Genomic DNA, 25,077 nt, shown 5'->3' with positions numbered 1-25,077 from the left:
TGGGCATGGCAGGGGAAGGATACTGCAAAATCCCCATTCCCACTCCACTCCTGGGAGAAGGATATTGCAAAATCTCCATTCCCACCCCACTCTGGGGCCAACCAGAAGTGGTATGTAGAAGGCGAGGTTTCTAATTAGTGAGTAAGCTCATTAATGAGACACAGAGGCCAGGATCTTCCTTGATTCAGCAGATTCAGCTAGCAGATTCAGATCCAAGAATCTCTCCTGTATTCCCAAATAGCAGCTCTGGCACAGCTCTTTTTCCTTGATAACTGAGATTATTAGTTTTAGGGGCCTCTGCTTCTAATCATTCTCTTACATCAGTTTGCTGCAGTACAACAAACTGATTGAAAACCTGAGCTGGTCCAAAATATCAATGTTGCAATTTTGTCTTATTCCAGCTGCAAATATCAGGCAATATCAGATCTAAGAGATCTGTCTATATCCAGCGGAAATTTTGAGTAGTTTGGAGAACTGGCAAATACCACCTCTGGCTGGCCCCAGAGTGGGGTGGGAATGGGGATTTTGCAGTATCCTTCCCTTGCCATGCACACCACGCCCACCAAGCCACGCCCACAGAACCAGTAGTAAAAAAATTTGAATTCCACCACTGATTTAAGGGATGCATATTGCTATTTTCCTGAGCGCTGCTCCCACTATCCATGGCTGGCTGGGTTAGTTCCTTCAGCTTTGACAACAACAGAGTGAGAGCTAATTTCCCTTTCCTGTAGCTAGCCACACCCACATCCCATGATTCCCCAGTCTTCACTCAGTTGCTGACAAACACTGAAGTGACTATTTGAGCTAGTGGGATTTTTTTCAATTTTTTTCCCCTTTTCCCTTTCCTTGGGATCCGAATAGGTTTTTTTGTTAGTTTTGATTATTTCTTTACTTGCGGCTACGAGAAGCAAAGTTTTTTTTTTTCTCTCTATCAGCTGTGAGGCGCGCCTGGGGCTCCGGGCCGCCCACGCCTTCGTACGCGAAAGCTTCAACAGCAGCTCGTCTCCGTTCCCTTTGGGGCGGGTCCGGTTGCTCTAACTAGACGTCAGAGGACGAGCGGAGCCCAGCGACCACCCCGCCATCGCGCTGTTTCATCCTAGGCTCGGGCGGCTTTGAAGTTTCGGACCGCCATTGTGAGCGCCCATGGGGCGTGAGTAATTGGGGCGCCAGCTCTTCCCTGAAGCTAGCGGGCGTGGAGAGAGCGGGCTATCGGCCTACGAGGGAGAAGCGATACGAACCTACCACTTGGGCAGCGCAGCATCTGGTCGGACCTTCGGGCCGCCATTATGAATCCGCAGCTTTGTGCCCGCCATCAGCAGACTCGCGCCAAGGGCGCCGCCATTTTGACGGACCTTCGGGCCACCATTTTGGGAGTCCGTGATCGGCCAACTTCCTTCTTGAGCTAAGACTGCTTCCGGCTGCCATCGAAGGGATTGTCGAGCCGTGAGAGAGACGTTAGGAGACGGAGAGCCTCCTCATTACAGCGGTTTAGCGAATGGAGGCCTTTGAACAGCTTACAGCCCTCCATTGGCCTGCTCGGTTGGTTTCTTGCCTGGCCGCTCAGGATTACTTTCAGGCAACCACAGTGGTAGTTGCCAGTTATCTGGGGCCTCATTTTGCCACCTCAAGTCGCTAGTCTCTTGCTCAGCCTACAAGTCATTCACGTGCTTCAGGCCGTGACAGGCATGGCAGACTCCCCACTGTCATCTGATTTGGAGTCTGAGGCGAGTCTGCCACGCAAATCATCCAGGACCTTTAAAAAACCAGCGGGGAAGCGGTCGGAGTATCCCAGCCGCAGAACAGGTGTGGACAAGGCGCCAGCGGGGCAAGACAAGGATGCTCTAAGGCGCCACAAGGCCCTAGAGCGCCAGTGCGCCAAGGCACAGAGGGCAGTGGCAACTTGCCCCACGCTGGTCAAGAGCAGTTCAAGGCCAGCTACTGCTGCACCAGAGGAGGCAGGCCCAGACTCGGAGGACCCGGGCGCACTTCCTTTAAACCAGCCGTCCCCTGTCCAAGCTGGAACGGGACACCCACTACTCAGAGCAAAAGGGGTTTCTCACTCTATGCCAGATGTTTCACTGGCGAGTGCTTCCGTGTCTCATCGCCGTCAGGCGGAGGCAACATTTACCCCGATGGCATCTGGCCTCCGAGCTCCAGAAGGGCGCTTACCCGCTCCTCAACTGGACTTTCAAGCCATGTTTTGATCAGCATTATCATTTCTCCTGGCTGCAGGTATGCAGCAAGCTTCGCAGCTTCCGTATCAGCCAGGGGGCGCCCAAGGGGCACAAGAGCAATCACAGCCTCATCCACAAACGTCTCAAGGTCAGGAAGTCTCGTCTGAGGATTCAGATCAAGTGGAGGAATGCCCGGAGAACATGGAGCTCTCGGAAGACGAGGGTATGATTCCTGATACTCCGTCTTTTAATGGACTGTTTCGACCGACCTTGTCCAGTCACTATTTCACAAGGCTCGTCTGACGACTAATTTGGGAGTACCTGGGGAGGATAAGTCATCTGCTCATGACCCAGCAGGACCTCACGATGCCCTCTTCAGAACTGCGGAACCGAGGAAAGACGTTATTCCCTGCCCACAGCTGTTCACGGACGTAATTCAGACTCCCTGGGGTCAACCAGGTTCTTTAACCACGCCCAGTTCCCAGGACAAGAAACTTTACTGCTCAGCTCCTGAACTGGAGGAGCTATTGACCTTGCCTTCCATGGATCAGCCAGTTGCAGCCCTGTCGGCTACCTCGGTGATATCTACAGATGCCCTGGATGGCCTCAAGGCAGAAGAAAAGCGAGCAGAATTGGCATTTCACAAGTCGCACCAAGCAGTGGCTTGGGCCATCAGATCAGCAACAGCTACGTCCTTTTTCAATCGAGCGTCCTTGATCTGGCTGCAACAACTGCAGGAACGACTTCCGCCTGAGGATACTAGACTGCACCAAGACATAAATAAAATCGTTGCAGCCACTGAATATTCGGCTGACGCCTCTCTGAATTCGGCGAGATTTGCCTCGAGAGCCCTCGCCTCCACGGTTACATCTCGGAGACTGTTTTGGCTGCGTCACTGGAAAGCTGACCTTAAAGCAAAATGGAAGCTGGCTGCAGCACCGTACAAAGTGCCCAATTTATTTGGGGTGGCCTTAGATCCCGTCCTGATCGAGGACAAGGACAAGAGGAAGGTGCTACCATCTTCATACTGATGCCCAGAACACCGTTACACCCCATACTCTCAACGGCAGCCCTTTCGTGCCGGCTCAGGACCCAGTGGGTCCTCCTCTCAGCGTGCCCAGTTTCATGGCGGCGACTGCTATCAAGACAGACAACAATTCCGTGACCGTGGCCGCAACCAGCAGTCGAAGAGGCCCCTTCGCGGAGCTGGATTCAAACCACCCCGGAGGGGGAAGTGACGCTTGGTCCTCGGGCCCCTTCGGCAGGAGACTCTGCCTCTTCCACCAACAGTGGGCCCTGTCAACTGAAGATTCGTGGTTGCAGCGCACGACTTCATCAGGGCTCTCCATAGAATTTATTGGACGCCCTCCCTCTGCGCTGCCCGATTCCATCGTCTCCAGAGCTGAAGCTCCTGATGACTCAGGAAATATCACACCTCTTAAGCATCAGAGCCATAGAATCAGTGCCTCTGAGCCAACACCAATCCGGCTTTTACTTGATCCTGTTCCTGGTACCCAAGTCTTCCGGGGGTTGGAGAAGCACTTTAAACCTAAAACAGCTGAACCGGGCGGTCCGCTACCGCAGATTCAAAATCCACTCTCTCCGGTCTATTCTAGCCGGAGTGAGACAAGGAGACCTTCTCCAGTCGGTCGATCTGCGGGAAGCTTACTTACACATTCCCATCCATCCAGACCACAGACAATACCTGAGGTTCGAATACACGGGTCAGCATTTCCAATACTGTGCGATGCCCTTCGGTCTCTCTTCAGCACCCCGCACCTTCACCAAGCTGGTGGCAGTGGTGGCAGCAACGCTCAGACCACTGTCGGTCCGAATTCTCTGTTATCTCGACGACATCCTGGTCCTCTCGTCAACGCACGACCAGGCGGTCAGGGACATGGACCTTGTACTGAAGACCTTCCGAGATCATGGCTTCACAATCAACTTCGAGAAAAGTCACCTGGTTCCTTCCACCCGGCTCCTTCACAGTGATAGACTCAATCAAGGGCCAGGTGTACCTGTCTTCGGAAAGGGTTTGGAGCATGCACGAACTAATCCAGCAGGTCTTGTCGCGACGGAAAGTTCCCTTACTTCAGTTGTCGTGTCTACTCGGAAAGATGGTATCCTGTTTCAACATTGTACCGTGGGCACGCAGGCATTCTTGTTCCCTACAATGGTTCCTGCTTCCCTTTCAACGGGCGGGCAAGTCCAGCTCGAGGCTCGAAGTATTCCTGCCTCCTCAGGTTCGGCTTTCCCTCAGTTGGTGGACATCTCCCTCCCTTCTCAGGGGCTGCAACTTTTTGGAACCGGACAGACTAGTCCTTACATCCGACGCAAGTCTTCAGGGATGGCGGGCGCACCTGCGCAATCTAGTAGCTCAGGGCCAGTGGTTGCCGTGCGAACAACGCAGCAGCATCAATCTCCTGGAGCTTCGGGCAATCAGACTGGCTGTACTTCAATTTCAGATGACAGTGGAGGGTCATCACATCTTGATCTTCACAGACAATATCTCGGCCAAGGCACATGTGAACAGAGGGGGGGGGACGAGATCTTGGGCCCTGATGTCCGAGTCATAGGCCCTATTCAGTGGGGCAGAGAAACACTTACTCTCGATCAAGGCGGACCATATCGCAGGGACGACCAATGTCAGGGCGGATTGGCTCAGCCGGGAACAGATAGATCCAGCAGAGTGGCAACTACACCCCTGCCTATTTCGGGAGCTCTCCGCCTGCTTCGGGACTCCGGTAGTGGACCTATTCGCAACTCCAACCAACACCCAACTGCCCCGTTTTGTGTCTCGCTACCCATCTCCACAGGCGGAGGATCACGACGCCCTTCGCTGCAGATGGCCCGGTGGTCTGCTGTATGCCTTTCCACCAATTCCACTCCTGCCCCGCCTCATCCGGAAGTTGCTGGCCGAAAGGGCCAACCTGCTTCTAGTGGCTCCCAACTGGCCTCGAAGACCGTGGTATGCCGACCTCGTGGCGTTATCCGTAAACCAACCGTGGGTGATTCCACCACACCCGATATCGCTGTCACAAGGGGCTGTCTGTCATCCAGATCCTCAGTGGCTCCAGTTGGCCATCTGGCATTTGAACAGGTCAAGTTGAAAAAGGACAACCTGTCTGATAAGGTCATAGGTACCATGCAAGCGGCAAGACATCCCTCAACGGCTCGTATTTATGAGGCCTCGTGGCGGGTGTTCTGCAGCTGGTGCTCGAGCCACCATGTGGATCCTGCTTCTGCGACAGTACACAACATCCTCGGATTTCTTCAATCCGGACTAGAAAAGGATTTGGCCCCTGTTACACTGCGTCGTGAGACGGCGGCACTGTCAACAGTGATCATGTGCCCACCATACCAATCGCTTTCACTCCACCCGTGGATCAGAGGCTTCCTGCATGGCGCGGCGAACTTGCACCCTCCCACAGTACACTGCTACCCGACGTGGGATCTGCCTCTGGTTCTGCGGGCTTTAACGGGGCCCCCTTTGAACCTTTGGGGTCGGTTGCACTAAAATACTTGTCCTTCAAGGTGGCCTTCCTCTTGGCTATTAACTCCGCCAGGAGGGTATCAGAACTAGCGGCCCTATCGTTTAGGAAGGACCTCTGTATTTTTAGAGAAAGCACGGTGATTCTACGCCTAGACCCCTCCTTTATTCCAAAGGTGAACTTGTGGTTTCACCGGGCCCAAAAGTTTATCTTGCTGGATTTTTGCCCGGCTCCTCGTGACCACTGGGAGAAGAAATGGCACACCCTCGACGTACGGTGCGCCCTTCACCATTACATTCGACGGACGGCTTCCTTTTGGCGGATGGAGGCACTTCTCGTCTCGTTCAACCCCGCCTCAATGGGTCTGAAGATTTCAGCCTCCACGGTTGGCCGGTGGATCAAAGCCTGCATCGCTTTGGCATATGACTTGAACTCCAAACTGTTGCCGGGTAGGATCCTGCCACATTCCACCCGTAGCGTGGCCACATCTGCGGCCTGGGCGACACAGGCGTCGGTGGCGGAGATTTGCAGGGCGGCGACCTGGTTGTCAGTTTCCCCGTTCATTCGCCACAACAAGATAGATGCTTATGCCTCGGCTGAGACATCCTTTGGTCGTCGGGTGCTACAAAAAGTGTTATTGGACAGGGACACTGGGGGGCAGTCAACTTCCCACACTTGAGGTTGAGCTTGGGTATATCCCAGCCATGGATAGTGGGAGCAGCGCTCAGGAAAATGGACGTTGTCTTACCTGAACGTCCTTTTTCTGAGTGCTGCGAACACTATCCATTCCCTCCCTAGTTTGGCTTCTTGCCTTGTTTTGGTTTTTGTTGCTGGTTATTGTTGTTAATAAAGTTAATTGTTTTACCTCATAGTGTGCAGTTTGCTGCACCTTCGTGTCAGACTGGGGAATCATGGGATGTGGGTGTGGCTAGCTACAGGAAAGGGAAATTAGCTCTCACTCAGTTGTTGTCAAAGCTAAAGGAACTAACCCAGCCAACCATGGATAGTGTTCACAGCACTCAGAAAAGGGACGTTCAGGTAAGACAACGTCCATTCTGTAGTCTAAACAAGAAGCTTTTTCTATTCCAAAGGATTTGCTGGTAAAAGCAGGCTGAAGTAATAAGGACAAAAGACACTGATTCTCCAAAAGGACTATGATGGCAGGCAGGCTGTGACCAAAATGAAATGGCATTACATGGTTTATTGAACCAGGACAGCAACCTGATCAGCAATTAACTGACCATCAACTAACCCTTTGATTACTACTGAGAGACCATTAACAGCAATAGCGCTTAAGACTTCTATACCGCTTCAGAGTGCTTTACAGCCCTCTCTAAGCGGTTTACAGAGTCAGCAACTTGCCCCCCACAATCTGGGTCCTTAATTTATCGACCACGGAAGGATGGAAGGCTGAGTCATCAAGCTAGCAGAACGGTTTTCTTCATTGTATACGGCAATATTTTTGCCAAGAAGAAACATCCTTGTTGAACAAAACTGCCTTGCTAAATCCAGAACTTGTTTGAAAGCTCCTCCTCCCTCCCTCCCTCCCCCCCCTCTCTCTCTCTCACACACACACCCCTACTGTATATGACATCTTGGAACAAGCAAATAAACTCTGCATAACTCCTGATTTCATGTTGAATCTAAAATGGTAATAAGAGTCTATTCAACTTTAAACAGCCTAGGACCCAAGGTCTTCAAAGATAACATTCCCAAACACCCTCCATTAAGATTAGCTGAAGATGCTGTGCCTCTGAAACTACCAGTGAATTCAGTCTATAAGAGTCAGACGTTCTATAGGCAGCCTGCCAATTATGGAAGTCAATGGAATGTCACCTGAGCATGTGCTACCATATTTAATTAGCTGGAAGACCTCTGGCTGGCCCCAGAGTTGGGTGGGAATGGAGATTTTGCAATATCCTTCCCCTGCCACGCCCATGAAGCCACACCATACCATGCCCACCAAGCCACGCCCACCGAACCGGTAGTAAAAAAATTTGAATTTCACCACTGAAATGAGGACTATCTGTACCATCATCCTTTCAAAACCTGATTTAGGTTTTACATTGCTGGCTTTCATGCAGCCCATTTTTAATTCCAGGAATTTATTCAGGATTTCCATTTGCCACAGTGGGGTTTAAGAAAGAAAAGAAGTGTAGCTGAATCTTCTTGACACATGCAATGTTAACTCCAGGTGGTCTACCACCCCCTTACAATTACTTACCTGTGGATTTATTTTTTTATTCTATTTATTACTTTTTTAATGCCACCCCTCTCCCTTAGAAGGTAATTTTGGGCAGATGTTAAAATAAGTAGGAAGTCCAAAATTCTTCCCTCCACTGCATAGAATTTAGACATGTATCTAACACTCCTAACTCTGTAAAGCAGTCCAGGATGACAGAAGAAACAGATGCCAGAAACCTCTGACAAGTTCTGGCAAAGACTGATTTCCTTTCTTTTCTAACAAAATAATTACTGCTACTACTAATAAATATACTGTAAGCAGTGGTGGGATTCAAAATTTTTTACTACTGGTTCTGTGGCCGTGGCTTGGTGGGCGTGGCATGGCTTGGTGGGCGTGGCATGGTAGGCATGGCAGGGGAAGGATTCTGTTAAATCTCCATTCCCATCCCACTCCAGGGGAAGGTTACTGCAAAATCCCCATTTCCTCCCGATCAGCTGGGACTCGAAAGTCAGAAAATGGATGTGGGCGGGGCCAGTCAGAGGTGGTATTTACTGTTCTCCGAACTACTCAAAATTTCCGCTACCGGTTCTTCAGAACTGGTCAGAACCTGCTGAAACCCACCTCTGACTATAAGTTAAGTTTTATGTTGCACAGAACTGTGAGAAATATACACACGGATCGCAATGAGTCGTCATTTCCCTTTCAGAACAAAAGAGGACAGTTTTGTCTCCATGTTGGTTCTGGTAGAGCAGGTATTGGAGATAACTATTCAAAATTCCTGTAATGTTAATCTGTGAACCAAATCTCTCCATTTAGAAATCGAGCGATAGCAGATTATCTTCGTTCTAACGGCTATGAAGAGGCATACTCTGTTTTTAAAAAGGAGGCAGAACTTGATGTGGTGAGTATATTTCTCATATTCCAGCTAGGGGGATAATTCTTCCCGCAGTCTCTTATCAGCGGTCATATAGTGTCAGCAGTCCCCCGCCCCAGTATAGTATAATGTCTAATAGTCTTAGTGTTACCCTTAGCATTAATGATGAATTGAATCAGATTTTGAAAGTTATAGCTGCATGTTGATGGATTCTGGGCAGGCTTTGTTGAAATAATATCCCTCACCTTGAGGCAGAATACGAGCATTCAAAATACATGTATAATGATAAATAAGTGCATTTAAAGTATCTGTATAGCAGTTTTCATTTATTTAAATAATGAAGTGAATTGCAAGAATAATGTGAAAACTGCTATAGGATAAAAAAATAGGCCATTAAACTAACTAGACAGAGTTATAGAATGGGAAAGATTAACATGACCAAATAGGTGTTTTTAGACAGTGCCTAAAACAGGAATAATCAAGGATGTTTGTATTACCATATTCAAACTTCTCATATCCCTTCGTTTCAGATACTAGACAAAAATAAGGAAAAAATGTTTAGCTACTTCCAGTGTAATATAACTGGCTATCTTTGTCTATTCAACACTTTTTTTCCCAATCAACTCTACTGCAAAATCTCATAATATTGGAGCTGGATTAAGGTATAGATTTATCTGGGGCATTTCAATACAATTCTCAGTATTCTTTAAAATTTCCTTTTATTGCTGTTTTCAGGAGAAAACAGCAAATCTCATTTGTCAGTTCTCTATATCTTCATTTTTTGTTTTTTTTTAATGGAAAGATTATAAATAGTTATGGAAAATATTCACCAGTTGTCCTTCAAAGTCGTTGTTTAAAATGCAAAACAATACCAATTAAGCTGTCTATTAATCTGTACTTAATGTGTGATTATTTAAAACATCTTTGTCTGCTTTCCACTACTTTACATTAGAAAGAAATTTATAATCCAGCCCACATCTTCACAGGACTTCATTCAATATGGATAGTTCTGTCTATATTAACAACATGTTTGGAAATCAAAGTCGCTGTAATCAATTAAATAAGCAGCATGTAACTATAATAATAAATAAAAATAATTAAAATGTTTTATCCTTAACAATGAAAGTTAAAAAATGATTTTTCTGTTTTTTGTTTAAAGATTTGAATGTAAAATAGTTTCCTCAATGGTTTGGATCATTCCTCAAATGACGGATTAGTTTAATAGTGGCACATTAGTGGCATCTACAATAGACTATGGGACGCGGTGGCTCAGTGGCTAAGATGCTGAGCTTGTCGATTGAAAGGTCGGCAGTTCAGCGATTCGAATCCCTAGTGCTGCTTAACGGGGTGAGCTCCCATTACTTGTCCCGGCTTCTGCCAACCTAGCAGTTTGAAAGTAAAAAATGCAAGTAGAAAAATAGGGACCACCTTTGGTGGGAAGGTAACAGTGTTCTGTGCGCCTTTGCCATTTAGTCATGCCGGCCACATGACCACTGAGACATCTTCAGACAGTGCTGTCTCTTTGGCTTTGAAACGGAGATGAGCACCACCCCCTAGAGTCAGGAACGACTAGCACATATGTGCGAGGGGAACCTTTACCTTTACAATAGACTACTCATTAATTTTAGAATGACATAAATATAAGATTCTGATAGAGAATATTGTTGTACATAACTGTTAGATTTCCTGGAGTATCAAACCTGTTTTTTCTTTTTTCAAAACAACTTGTAAAGATGCAAAGAAAATTGGTGTGCGCAGATATAAATTTCCTAATTATAAGTTCTGTTTTCTGACTTTTATCAATAATGATAAACAGTTTCAGGCCCTTTGAGCAATTTCTGTCAGTAAAACCAGGCCATCTTTCCATTAATATTATTTTTACTTCTGGAATGTGAAGATCTTATAGTCAGTTGTCTGCTTCCCATTTCATCTCTTCCTCTTGGCCTTTTTGGAAGATTATATACTGAAGAAATTGCAGTAGTACATCAGTATAACTTTATAAATAAATAAATGATAAATTACTTCAGCTTTTCTTTTTATTTAATCTTTTTTATTCTTTTAAAATTCATTCGATATGCTTCCACACTATATTGTATTCTGTGAAATATGTTTTCTAATGCAAGTTTGTCTTAATGTTTTGTGTTTAATATTGTATACTAATATATACTTTTTAGAAGACACTTATTATTCTATAAATGTACCTCATTGATTGGTTTTCTACAATAAAATACTTTAGATTTAAAAAAAAGCCTAAGCAGTGTAGAATGCCATCCTACATAAATATTTTTAAAATATTAAGGCATTCCATTCACCTTCCAGTATGATCTGGAAATATGTCAGATCTTTAGACATCTCAAGACTACATGCAATTTAAATACATGTTAATCTCAGACTGTGAAAACATCAAATTTCATTTTCCTTACCAAAATACTCACTTGAGGCTCCAATTTCATTTCCCTAAATTTCATTCAGATAAAGTCCTATTGTAATCTCATTGTTTGTGTAATTGAAAACAGTGCTTGATGAGAGGAGTGCCGCTTTATCCATCAATCTCATTAAATATTTTTCCCCAGAAGGTAAAAAGGAGAATCTGAATATGCTAAATATTTGTTATTCAACCACGAGGGAGGCTTTCTCTCCTTATGAGAGAATAAAAGAGAAGCCAGAAGAGTGTGAATTCGGTAAAGAATGAATGAGTGAATTTAAAATATTTTTTTTAAAAAATCAAACAATAGCTACTATTCTTAAAGGAATTCTTACTATTCCTTTATTCTTACTATTTATTCTTACTAATCCTTTATTCTTACTATATAAGAATATTACTATATTCTTACTATTCCTTTATTCTTAAAGGAATAAAAAAATAAGTATTTCCATCTCAAAACAGCTGAGTTAGAAACATTGAGAGATTTCAGTACTGCTCCCAGTAATACAGAGACCAGGTTTTCATACTGCAGTGCATATTTTAATCAGCTCATTGATTCAAGACTGTGTGCTTCACACCCAGTAACTGTTAATGACCATTATCTGTGGGTAATTTTTGCTGACTGTACTTTCTACATTTCATTTTTCATTTGACCTTGCTTTTTATAGCTTTCTTCCTTCTCTCTCTCCCTAACGCTCTTACCCATCTAATTCCCAGGAAAATACTCCATGCATCTGATAATATGGATTGAGATTCAAGAAAGTTTATTGGTAATAGACAATTTGTTAGTGTTCTTAAACTACTGTAACACCTCCTGTTTGCTTACCCCAACTGAAATAAGCATTCGTATCTATGGATTAGGCATATTTTATATAATCTGCCTATAGTCTTAACTAACCTGTTATTCATCAGATTTATCTACGGAAACTTCTTAGTAGCTACATTCTTAAGACACATTGGTGACAGTTTTATTTTTCTGCAGTGTGGCTCAGAATAAGACTTGCTGCCATGACATGTGTTGATTTTCATCTAGATAATAATTCAGCCAGTCTGCCCCTGAAAAATCGTATCTGGGAAAATAATCTAGAGAGCTATTTAGAGTTTTTCAGAGAGGCTTCTGATTACCTGCTGCAGGAAAAATGGCTGAGTTAGGTAGATCTTATATTTGTGTGACAGATCAGCACATACTTTTCGGAGTATAAGACGTACTCCCCCCCCCTCCCCCAAAGTGGGTGAAAATTGTGTGCACCGAATATTGCCGAAGCCTCACCCACCTGTCGGCCCCCACCTGCTGGCTGTTTTCTGCCTCTGCACGCCCTGATTTTGGCCTCCGCGTGTTGCATTTTTGGCTGGTTCCAGGTGGCAGGGATCAGCGGCGGTGAATGGGCTGTGGTGAACTGGTGGTGATGAACAGGCAGCAGCAAACAGGCCGCACGAATGGGCGGTAGCGGCGAATGGCTGTGGTGAATGGGCTGCGGAAGCACTGAATGGGCCTCAGTAAATGGGCCAGATGAATACCGGATGGATGCTGGGAGGCAAAAGCAGATTTTTTCCCCCTGTTTTCCTCCCCCAAAAAGGTAGGTGCGTCTTATAGTCCGGAGCGTCTTATACTCCGAAAAATACAGTACTTCTCAATCCCCATAACTCCTGGAGGGTGATAGTGTTACAAATCATTCACAAAAAACCTAGCAAACTTGGTATTGACTGACATTTAAGTTTATCAAGTCATACCGCTTTTATTTTACCTAGGCTTTCCAACCAGCAGAAATAGGTTTGTAGTGATTCTTCATTAAGTTCCACATTTTTATGAAACCTGAAGTTGTTCTTCCTCTCTTCTTGAAGAAGACAAACCAAGCATGAGGGAAATGTTCCTAAAAATTTTTTGATTTGTTTAATGACTTTAATCTCCCTTTTTTCCCCCCAGAATGAAGAATTAGATAAGAAATATGCTGGGCTCTTGGAAAAAAAATGGACATCAGTTATAAGATTACAAAAGAAAGTAAGTAGAAACTTAAATTGGTATGTTACTGAGAAAAAAATGTGCTGAGATCTGAAATAAAAATTTTGAAGAGCCGTTTATACTTCTTAGTTACTGGTTTAATCTTAATATTTAGTTTGGTCTAGTGGTTAAGATACCAGGCTAGAAAGCAGGAGACTGTGAATTCTAGTCTTGCTTTAGGCATGAAAGCCAGCTGGGTGAGTTTGGACCAGTTCCCTTTTTTCAGCCTAACCCACCTCAGGGTTGTTGGTGGGGAAAAGAGGAGGAAGACGGTGTATGACCTGTGTTTGAATTATTTATGAAAATAATGAAGGCAGGATAAAAATAAATATTTATTCTTTCCAATAAGGAGCTCAAAGCAGAATTATGTGACCCTCCAATCCACCCCTAGAAAGTACGATTGGCTGAAAGTTACTAACTGGCCTAAAATGATTCCATGAGCTCTCTGCCAAGTAGGTTCTTCATATCTGAATCTCCCACATCCAAGTTCAACAAGCAATAATTTCCTCTTAACATGTTATTTTAAAAACATTACAGCAAGTAGAGCTTTTACTTGTTTATAACTATATAAATTCTGTAGAATGAGAACCTTTGACATTTGTTGTGGATAGCTATTCAGAAAGTAACTTTGACGTAGAGTAGTCCCCTCCCCCCCCAACCCCTCTTGGTATAAAAACATATATTAATTCATTGTTTCAATATAGAAGAAATTCAGATATTCAATAATTATGCAATTAGTTCTGATGCACTATCCAAATATTCATTATGTAATACCATGTATGTATGTATGTATGTATGTATGTATGTATGTATGTATGTATGTATGATGGACAAGACCATCTTTGGACTGCAGTAAACAAAACAGATTTTTAAAATCCTTGGGTACTGAATGTCCTATAAATTATTTTTTAAATTATTTATTAGATCCACCCCACCATCTTTATTTGTAGGTAAGTCAAGGTTGCAAACCTACCTAATAGCAATAGCACTTAGACTTATATACGGCTTCACAGTGCTTTACAGCCCTCTCTAAGCGGTTTACAGAGTCAGCATCTTGCCCCCCAACAATTTGGGTCCTCATTTTACCCACCCTTGGAAGGATGGAAGGCTGAGTCAACCTTGAGCCTGGTGAGATTTGAACTGCCAAATTACAGGCAGCCAACAGTCAGCAGAAGTAGCCTGCAGTACTGCACTCTAACTATTGTGCCACCGTGGCTCGTATTCGGATGCATATTCTGAAAAAAGACCTTTAATCTTGTTTATTTGGCCTAATATGCTGATTAGCATTATGGTTCCAATACAGTGGTACTGGATATCTTTTCCAGGGCTTTTAACTTAAAAGCATTGTGAAAATACTTTATTCTTAATAATGTGCAATGGTTCCAAGATTAAGTGCATATGACTTTGGAAAGTTAAACCAGCAGGACATGACTTTTTTTCTTTTTATAAAATATAAATGTTTGCCTGTGTGTCTGTGTATTTGTTTGTACAACCCCCTCATACCCGCACACATTGATTGAACAAATTGAAAGCGATAGTGGGAATTTACAGAAAAAATGAATTTCTCTGGGTTTGCCTAGCTTTCAAATTTATTGATATTCAAAAATTTAATCAAACTAACCTGAAGGCTTTGAAGGAAAAAAACTTGCAATTGAAGATGGCATAACAAATGGAAATATCCAGAAATATTTAAGGGAAAATGGTAAATTTTTTACTGGTATTACTCAGCTAAAGTTGGATTTATTTTGCCTCAGTATTATTTAAAAAAAAAAAAAGGACTGAATTGATTCAAAGTAACCAGGCAGAGGTGGAGTTTTGTTGAGTTCCTTTTAGAAAACTATATTATACAACTTCATAACTGCATATAACAGAATTTCCTCAACCAATACCTTCCATACAAGTTATACTATTAATCCCCTAATTTCTTTTGTTGTGATGTTTGCAAATTAAGTGGTTTGTAATCCACTATGTTTCAAGAAGAGTAAGTTGAAGAAGTTTGGTATACAGTATACATCTGGAGATCACTGTTCTGTAATTATTCCTGAGGCCTTTTAGTAGATTTGTATGTATATAGGTACTTACAGGGCATCTCTATCTCTCTGATAAAACCCAACTCTGGCTGGCTTATGTTTACATAAATAAAATTAACAAGTGAAATGTGTAAATAAAAATTAAATAAAAAAAGAATATCAGAAAAAAATAAAGCCTGACATTCATTCATTCATTCATTCATTAACACAATTTTCTCATTCCTAAACCTGTTGAAAAAGGATAGGATTTGAGTTTTTTTTAAACACAGTGTACCCTTTCCTAGCTCTCTCTCTTTTGACTCTCTGGAAACTTAGGTTATGGAATTAGAATCCAAATTAAATGAAGCTAAAGAAGAATTTACATCAGGTGGGCCTCTTGGTCAGAAGCGAGATCCTAAAGAATGGATTCCCCGTCCTCCAGAAAAGTACGCATTAAGTGGGCACAGAAGTCCAGTCACAAGAGTAATTTTCCATCCAGTTTTCAGTGTTATGGTCTCTGCTTCAGAGGATGCTACAATAAAGGTAGGACTGTCATAACCTGTACACTCTATTGTTATTGTGTTAAGCAAATATCTGGTGCAAAGCCAGTATGGTTGAATAATGACTGCAGGTCCTTTGATACATTTTTTTAATTGTTGGTCACACAGCCAGCTATTTAGGCTTGATTTAGCATTTTTATCCACCTTTTGAGTCCTTTCCAAAGACCTGGGATACGGAAATTGTTTGATGGTTCTAAAGGTGGTGTTGCAGGATGTAAGCTGTTCCACGTAAAGCTGCCTTTTTGTCAATGCCGACAGAGTTCAAGGGATGCTCCAGATGTTTTGGGATTGTACCCAAGGCCCTGTTACTCTTGATACTGTATTTGCTTTTCTGTCTTTTCCCAAAGTAATTCTATTTCTATTTGCAGGTGTTTGTATTTTGTGACTTTCTCCAGATTTTTTTTCTCTTCTGGAGAAAATGCAAGTCATCAAAAGATGGACTTTAAGATTAATTTCTTTTTTTTTATTGTCCCAATTGACTAAAATAACAAGAACACATCATATTTGGTTGTAACAGGCAAGGGGTGGGAACTAGTTTATATGAACACTTACCTAATCTTGAATCTCATTATGCCTGGTTCTCAATCTAGAGTTGAAAAGAATTTTGAAAATGATGGGAGAAAAGCAATAAAATAAGCAATAAAAATGCATTCATTCCCCTGATTGTTTACATTTCTACTACTAGTTATTATTTCTTCTTTCTAGAATAGAAGAAGGCCATGGGGAAGACTAACTTCACCCCTATCTTATTATGCTACTTTAAATTAGGTAGAAACAATGGATATTATTGGATTAAAAAAACCCTCATTCTATGTGTGTCTGTTGTAGTCTTAAAAGTGATGGAGCCCAGATGCAGGTTGGACGCCTTGATGAGAATTAGAGCTTTGTTTTGTTTTTAGAACAAATCACTTAGAACCCAATCACTTCCTTCTAAGCAGATTTGTTCTAAAAACAAAACAAAACAAACAAAACAAAACAAAACAAAACAAAACAAAACAAAACAAAACAAAACCCAATTGTCATCAAGATGGCTAGCATGCATCTGGGCTCCATCACTTAAAGACTACAATAGAGACATGTAGGAAGAGGACTTTTTTTTTAATCCAATAATCTCCATTGTTTTTAACCTAATTAAAATTACCATTATACAGGTAGTCCCTGACTTACGACCACAATTGAGCCCAAAATTTATGTTGCTAAGCAAGGCGGTTATTATGTGAATTTTGCCCCATTTCAGGATCTTCCTTGCCTTTCTTTTTAAGTGAATCATTGCAATTGTTAAGTTAGCAATCCGGTTGTAAAGTAAATCTGGCTTCCCCATTGACTTTGGTTGTCAGAAGGTTGTCAGAGGCGATCACGTGACCCGGGGACACTGAAACCTTCATAAATTGAGTCAGTTGCCAAGCGTCCGAATTTTGACCACATGGCCATGGGGATGCTACAACAGTTGTGGCCATAAATCACTTTTTTTGGGGTGCCATATTAACTTGGAATGGTCACTAAACGAACTGTTGCAAGTTGAGGAATTCTCTGGAAGTCCTTCCCCAGCCTCCTGCTTCTCTTCTAAATTTCTGGAGAGGATTTAAGATCTGATTCCCCCCTCCCCCGACACACACACACACACACACACACACACACACACACACACACACACACACAGCAGGCTCAGGAAGAAGGCATGCTGTGATTGAATATTTGAATTTGACAGATGTATATTTTGTACATTTTTCTTTTTTGTATAATTACGATACCGTATATGTTTATTTTATGGGTGGATTTTTTTTTGTGGGGTGGGAAGTGGCTCAGAGATGTTTCTGATTGTTACTTGCCTAGAGTCTTCCGTAATGAATGGCATACAAATAAATAAAAGGCTGAGATGCTTTATGTGCTTCCAGAGTAAAGCTGTATGATTTTTTTTTTTTTGAAGAAATTACATAATGCATCCCTCCGAACCATTGAATTGTTAAGTGTGCTTTAAAAAAACAACTTTTGTTATGTCTTTGTGGCTTCAAGAGTTCTTACTAGTATAGCTCCTGAGACTGGAACATAAAAAAGCACAAGAGAAACTCTGGGTAAAAACATCATGACAGGAAACTGCCTCTTTTTTTGCTTCTTACGTGCGCTATAGAGATTCAACCATTTATATTTTTAGCTGACGGTGTTTCTCTGCTTTTGGAGGTGACGGGAATCTCGTATGTTCCTGCAAAATGCACGTGTGTGAATTGACATGCCAAAATGGAATAGCAGCACTAAATATTTATTCTCTCATATATGCAGTATTGCTTGCAAACAACGAGTTGCTTTTAATTCTTGGGGAATAAACCTAAATCTAACTTGAGAAGTTGTTAACCTTTTTAAGCATATTTTAGTGTCCCTCTTTTTTTCTACCAAAAAGTATCTTCTCCCTACTATTAAATTTCGAGGAACTGGTTGGAGTTTTGGGGGATGTCAGCATTGTCACCTGCGTATTAGATCCTTGTCCCTCCTGATAAATTTAAGACCCTGTGAGAAGTGACCAACTATTGGCTTCAGGTGTTGGCTAATTCATCCTTGAGTTGGCTGCTTGGCTTACTAGGAAGCCGTGATCTACTCTCTCCTCAAGAAACCATCACTTGACCTAGCATTGGTGGAATTTCTTTTTATCTGTTTCCAGTCTTTCCTTTTGGGGGAAGATTATGGAGAATGTGGTACGCATTTTATGCAATAACTCCAAAGAACTCTGGAAGAAGTGAATTATCTAAGTCTGCATATATGATTTTTGGTGGGGGTGTCCAAGAGTGGTCCTGCTTGATCTTTCCGTAGCATTTGATACTATTGATTATGACACGGGTGTCAAACTTGCCATGTCATGTTGATGTTACATGTATGTTACATTGTGATGTATCACAGTGTTTCCCCCCCCTTCGCGGAACTGGAATGGGCGTGGCCTGCATGTGACTCATCTGGCTGCGGGCCGCCAATTTGACACTCCTGGGTTATGGTGTCCTTCTGGATGGTCTCTGGATATTTCAGGGAATGGCTCTATTTTGTTGTGTTTCTCCTTCCTTTGGGCAAGTTTCTAATTGGTGTTATTCGGAGGGGGGAAAAATCCAGGGCTTTGCTCTTTGGAAAAGATCCAAGGCGTTTGTTTTTTGAGATCCCACAGAATTCGACACTCTCTCCATTTTTATTCAGCATCTGCCTGAAACCACTGGGTGAAGTTATCTGCTGGCATGGGATTTGGTTCCATCAGTATGCCAATCATACCCAGTTCTATATCTTGGTCCTTAGCCAAATAAGCAATGCTGTAGAAGCCCTGTCCTAGTGTCTGGTTATGGCTGTGGGTGAGAAGCTTGGGCTGAACTCTAGGAAGACTGGATAGCCTGGGTTTCAGGGACCTGCCAGTCACTGTTATTTTGCCATCTTCAGTTCTAGAAGGGATTTACATTGTCCGGGAAAGAACTGGTATGCAGTTTTGGTGGTTCTTCCCGACTTTTGTCTCCAGCTCTATGAGGAAAGGGCAGCCATGACAAGGTGGGCCTTTGCATACATTCATCTTCTGTACCAATCATATCCCTTTTTATTTATTTCTCACATTTATATTACTGCCTACTTAACTAGGAAGCCCTCTTGCAGTCACTCATGCCTTAGTACCCACCTACCTATATGGACCGTTGCAACATGTTGTACTAGGGACTACCCTTGACCAAGCTACAAGTGGTTCAAAATGCAGCTATCTAAGTAGCTATAACTCTGTTGGGCGTTTATAAAGCCATAAATAATGGCTTTTTGACAGGCTTGGTATACAGTATAAGCAGTATGTTCCTGTTGCTGGTTCATTGCCAGTATGTTTGTTTAGTTGCCTTCCTTGAGGTGCGCCATTTGTTTTAATCTTAATTTTGTCCCTTTGTTACTTCTATTTATTTACTTGATGATACTGTATTTAGAATCTTTTCATGATTGAGATGGTATACACATTGATTAACAAATGGTATTAAAATAATATTTTAAAAGGTTACTATAATCCTTGACTTCTGACAACAATTGAGTCCAAAATTTCTGTTGCTAAGTGAGTTTTTCTCCATTGTACGGCCTTTGTTGCTACAGTTGTTCGGCGAATCACTGAAAGTGTTAAGTTAGAAACACAGTTGTTAAGTGAATTTGGTTCCCTATTGACTTTGCGTGTCAGAAGGTCCCAAAAACAATCACATGACCCCAGGACACTGCAACCATCAAAAATATCAACCAGTTGCTGAGCATCCAGATGTTGATCATCTGACCATGGGGATGCTGCAACCGTCAGTAATGTGAAAAATGGTCATAAATTCCCTTTTTCAGTGTCATTGTAACTTTGAATGGTCACTAAACGAATGGTTGTAAGTCGAGGGCTACCTATACTTTTGAAGCAAATGCGGGGAACAAAATAGTTTGTTGGAAATACATATTTACCAATTTCTTTGTCTAATTCCTAGGTATGGGATTATGAGACAGGTGATTTTGAACGCACCCTGAAAGGCCACACAGATTCTGTGCAGGATATTTCCTTCGACCATAGTGGCAAGCTACTGGCCTCTTGTTCTGCAGATATGACCATTAAGCTATGGGATTTCCAAGGCTTTGAGTGCATCAGAACCATGCATGGTAAGGCATTGTTTAAAAAAACCATTAGCCATAGTAAGATGAAATTAAAAAACTAGGTTATACCTCTTCTCTCTTCTGATGACGTTGTGAACAAGAAGACATCACATTCAAGATATTCGTCCCAAGGCTTAGTTCTTATATACAGCTTGATACCCATGCATTGGAGCGTTTTGTGCAGCAGGTAGGAGAACTCATATCCTTAAAAGCTTTTCCACGCAGTAGTATCTCCTTCACGTGAATGAAGTGGTGGGATTCAAATAATTTAACAACCGGTTCTCTGACCTAATGACCGGCTGGGTGGGCATGGCCATGGTGGGCTTGGCCAGGGGTGTGACAGACAGCACTCGGCCTCCTGCATTTCCCTGGGAGCAAAAACGGGCCGTGGGGGGGGGGCACCTCACCCCCCTGTTTTGGTCCTAGTAGGCCTTCCTGCAGCCTCCTGGGAGCAAAAACGGGTTGCGGGGGGCCCATGCCGTGCCCCGCTTTGGGCCTAGAAGGCCTCCCTGCAGCCTCCTGGGAGCCAAAATGGGGTGCATGGAGACTCCTGGAAGGGGCGGGGGTAGGGGTGGCGCCAGCCAGCAATTTAACAACCGATTTGCCCGAACCGGCTGAATCCCACCACTGCATGAACGCCATAGTTTTATCCTAATCTCCATTCTAGTATATTAGCAGGTTGTTTTCTAGGGTGAACCACAACATGGGGAGACATGACTCAAAGCCCTGGAAGTGCTGTGATCCAGTTCACACATATGTTAACCATTTTTGTCTTTAATCTGCTATGTTGCCCGATGTATTTCGTTTCTTACTACTGGCTGTTTACAATTTAACTTCGCTGCACTCTACTAGTATTAAAATGTTACAGGTTTCGTGCAATATAATACATTGAGTGGGCGCAAAAGGCTTACTGTTTGTTTACTATATGATGCCATTGCAACTCAGTCGCCACGGGAAGCCTCCATTTTGGTTCATTTTTGCTATTGTGATGTATTCAAAAGCAAAGAAATTGTTTCTCTCTTCAATTCTTTGAATCAAAAACTTGCCTGTTCTCCATTTCAGAACTGAGAGGCATTCAGAGATTTTTTTTTTTTTGCTTCCTGACTGTGTCTTTAAAGAGCCCCAGTAGGCAGAACATGTTTCTGAAAACAAGTTTATGGCTTCTGGAAGAAGTTGAGTAGCAGTGTTTCTAGCCTAGAGGCAGAAAATGTTTGCTACTTTTCAAAAAGAGCAGCTAAAAATGGTGGCTCATATCTACAAACTTCCTCTCGGGATTAGTGAGTGAAAACTGGAGACTGTTACCCTCCAAATTCCTGCCAGCCTTAGTCAGCATGAGCAACTGCTAAGATTTCTCTCTTCTATGCACTAATGATGTTACCTAGCTCAGTGATGGCTAACCTTTTGGCTGTCGTGTGCCAAAAGTGGGGATCATGCGGGGGGTTCGCGCATGCATGTGCCCATACCCATAATTCAATGTGCCCCACCCTCCGCACATGCGCACGTGACCCCCCGCGCTACCCCCACTTTTGGCACATGATGGCCCGGTGGGCCCGGTAGGGTCTTTCTTGGAGCCTGGGGAGGGCAAAAACGGCCTTCCCTCCCCCACCCGGGAGGCCCTCCAGAGGCTGGAAACAGCCCATTTCCTGACTTCAGCTGGGCCCGGAAGGCCCGAAAATTAGCTGGCCGGTGCTCATATGCGCGCTGGAGCTGAGTAGGGCAACACTCACGTGCCCACAGATACAGCTCCGCGTGCCACCTGTGGCACCCGTGTCATAGGTTCGACATCACGGACCTAGCCTGATAATTAAATGTCCTCAGGGGAAACCCCCTTCTCCCCCCCAAGCTTAGAAAATGCCAATAACTTTTAGCGCCATGCATAATTTTTTGTATTTCAGTAATCTTCCTTCCCACGTTAAAAGTCTGCAGTGCTGTGTCCTCTTTGGGGTTGCCAGCCGGTGATTATTCAGCTTCCCCCTTTCAGCCTCCCTTTCAGTTCTGCAGTGACCTTTTCCGAATGTGACAATCAATTTTTGCTATTAAAAAAAAAAAATACAACCATCCTCCCCGGCACCCATTCAGATGACATAGCTTTGATTACAGAGTCAAAGAATAGATGGTCTTGAGGACTGGGGGTGGGGGGAACAGCCTGTTTATAGGTTGCCTGAAATCAGGGATGCCACTTCTCCTTTTTAAAAAAATTTCTGTAGCAATCTTTCTTTGATTTAAAATACTTGGGGATTCTGGCACAAAGCCACTCCCTTGCTATTTCCAGATTCTTTCAATATCTGCAAGGTAGATACAATACAGCCGCAAGGGATGTGGCTCCTTGCTCAGAGTACCTTAGGTGAAAATGTGTATTCTTGAGGTTTAATTAGCATACCACAATCATTCCTCAGAAGCTGTGCAACAAATCATTCTATATGATAGCCAGGCAATTGCAAAATATGTGTTTTTTTTCAGCATCCCATCTTGTTTGACTCTTGAGGATTACCATATGGCAGCATTCTGACTGAGATTGATGGCAGTTATAAACTGGCACATCTGGACAGCACCCAGTTTGGCACTTGGGTGCCATATAGAATTGTGTGAAGGGGTGAATTTAATAACAGTATTCACATACATTGCGATAAAGTCACGAGGGAACATAATCTGTGCTTTCTTTTTTTTCCCCCCCTCTAGGACATGATCATAATGTTTCTTCAGTAGCCATCATGCCCAATGGGGATTATATAGTATCTGCTTCGAGGGATAAAACCATCAAAATGTGGGAAATTCAAACAGGGTAAGAGCTTGCAGATACATTTATATGAAGGTGAAACTATGCATCTTTAGACATGCCTTTTCGGAAATGAGATGAACGTTGTAGAGGAACCATGGGCTTGGTAGTGGAAAAATGGCATTTCATACAGAAAAACTCAGATTGAATTCTTAGCATCTCTTAAATTAACAGGATCAAGAGGCAGGTAATTGGGAAGACCAGTCTGATGCAGAACCAACAAAGCTGTTCATCAGAGGAAAATTCGGAGTTTTCTTTGGTTGCTCAATTAGTAGATGATGACCATCAACACATGACTGACCTGTGGTGGGCTAGGCCACAACACAACCAAGTCTATTTAAAATATGTGCCAAACCTGTTCATAGCTTTCCTGGTTCTCCTGGAATATCGGAAGGCAAAGTATTTTCTTTGCCAATACAAACTTCCATATTGATTGTGTAATACCACACACAGGGTCTCTGTTTGTTCCTGGAGACAACATACTGTACACTCACCTTTGGCCACACCCTTTCCAATGTTTCATAACATGGATTCCTGCTGTATTATTTCCCCTTAAGCAGAAGGTTATTTACTAGGACGAGACCAGTATCCGTAGCCAGTGTGGCTATTACATTTTAGCACAGAGATGAACAAGTGAGAAATAAAGACAAGTTGTCTCTATGAAGCTCTGGGCTTGTATGGTGACATTTCTCCCCCCCCCCCTTTTTTTTTTTTTCCTCCTAAAGCCACTGTGATACTGAAATTCTGTTCATGGGTGAAAAACGTATTGATTTAATGTAATGTCTGAAAACCTTGTACTTTGTAAATCGGAGAGAAAAAGCATCCAATGTAACGGAGAGTGTTCGTGTTAATTCATCTTAACATTGAAATCACTTGGCTTTGTACTTCATCCTGCGTGTCTCAATTTTAAAATATGGCCCTTGGCATTCCGCACAACAACCAGGTGTTGGCTTCAACCTGCGTTGCTAGGTTATTCAACACCGATTTAACAACTTTGTATTTGTCTTATGTAAGCCTAGTTTCTTTTGATTTGTCTCATATGCTGTAGCCCAGGAACACGGGAAGTGTGATACATACATTTCTTTAGACATGCAAGGAAAGTGATCTCAGTTTTCCTGCCTTTCTTCAGTGTCGGGTTTTGGATACTTTCTGTAGGATTGGTCTGATATTGGTGGCTATCTGGAAAACCTCTGACACCATTTTATGTCCCTACTCAGATCTTTATTTCTTGTAACTTCTCTCCCCTCCCTCTGCCTTGTTGCCTGCTTATTCAAAATTCCTGTAGTCTTCCCAACCCAGTTTAATAACAATAATTTCTAAACTTAAGTTGGCAAGACTACAGGTTAGCTCTTGAAAAAAAAATCCTGCAGTCACCTGAATTGTTCTCAGACCATCTGTTTTATTGGTTCCATTTTCTGTAGCAATCTTGTATTGATGAGACATGTTTTCTTTCCTGTGAACAGCTACTGTGTGAAGACTTTCACGGGGCATCGAGAATGGGTCCGCATGGTACGGCCTAACCAGGATGGCACGCTGATTGCCAGCTGTTCTAATGACCAGACCGTGCGTGTCTGGGTGGTAGCAACAAAGGAGTGCAAAGCTGAACTTAGAGAACATGAGCATGTAGTAGAGTGTATTTCCTGGGCTCCCGAGAGCTCTTATTCCACCGTATTGGAAGCTACAGGATCTGAGGTAAGGGATTCCTCTTAGAGAAACATCCATACTGGTTTGGCAAACTTTTCCACTTGAGAATTTGACGTGCTTTGGATTTTATTCCAAGGGAAATCTTCTTTATATTCTCTTTATGACTATGACCTATTACCTATGACTTGTTGTTTATATGTACACCGTGAGCTTATGCACCAGAGACAAATTCCTTATGCGTCCAATCATACTTGGCCAATAAAGTAAGTTCTGTTCTGTTCTGTTCTGTTCTGTTCTGTTCTGTTCTGTTCTGTTATGTTATGTTA

At 43.1% G+C, this 25,077-nt stretch overlaps 1 protein-coding gene across 2 annotated transcripts in view; it reads left to right on the top strand.

The window, feature by feature from the left end:
* The window catches only part of PAFAH1B1 (platelet activating factor acetylhydrolase 1b regulatory subunit 1), a 74,737-nt gene that overhangs the window by 40,478 nt on the left and 9,182 nt on the right, over positions 1-25,077 (top strand). For both annotated transcript variants that reach the window (XM_034420779.3, XM_034420780.3), the window contains exons 3-8: positions 8,667-8,751; positions 13,074-13,148; positions 15,494-15,700; positions 20,169-20,337; positions 23,011-23,113; positions 24,571-24,799. In XM_034420779.3, coding sequence (XP_034276670.1) covers positions 8,667-8,751; positions 13,074-13,148; positions 15,494-15,700; positions 20,169-20,337; positions 23,011-23,113; positions 24,571-24,799 — 868 coding nt within the window. The remainder of the gene's footprint in view (positions 1-8,666; positions 8,752-13,073; positions 13,149-15,493; positions 15,701-20,168; positions 20,338-23,010; positions 23,114-24,570; positions 24,800-25,077) is intronic.

This window comes from Pantherophis guttatus, chromosome 1, assembly GCF_059756535.1.
Source record: "Pantherophis guttatus breed Tessera chromosome 1, ASM5975653v1, whole genome shotgun sequence".
In the NCBI taxonomy this organism is placed as follows: domain Eukaryota; kingdom Metazoa; phylum Chordata; class Lepidosauria; order Squamata; family Colubridae; genus Pantherophis; species Pantherophis guttatus.
The sequence above is the reverse complement of the archived record's forward strand: the minus strand, read 5'-3'. Positions and strand labels throughout refer to the sequence as shown.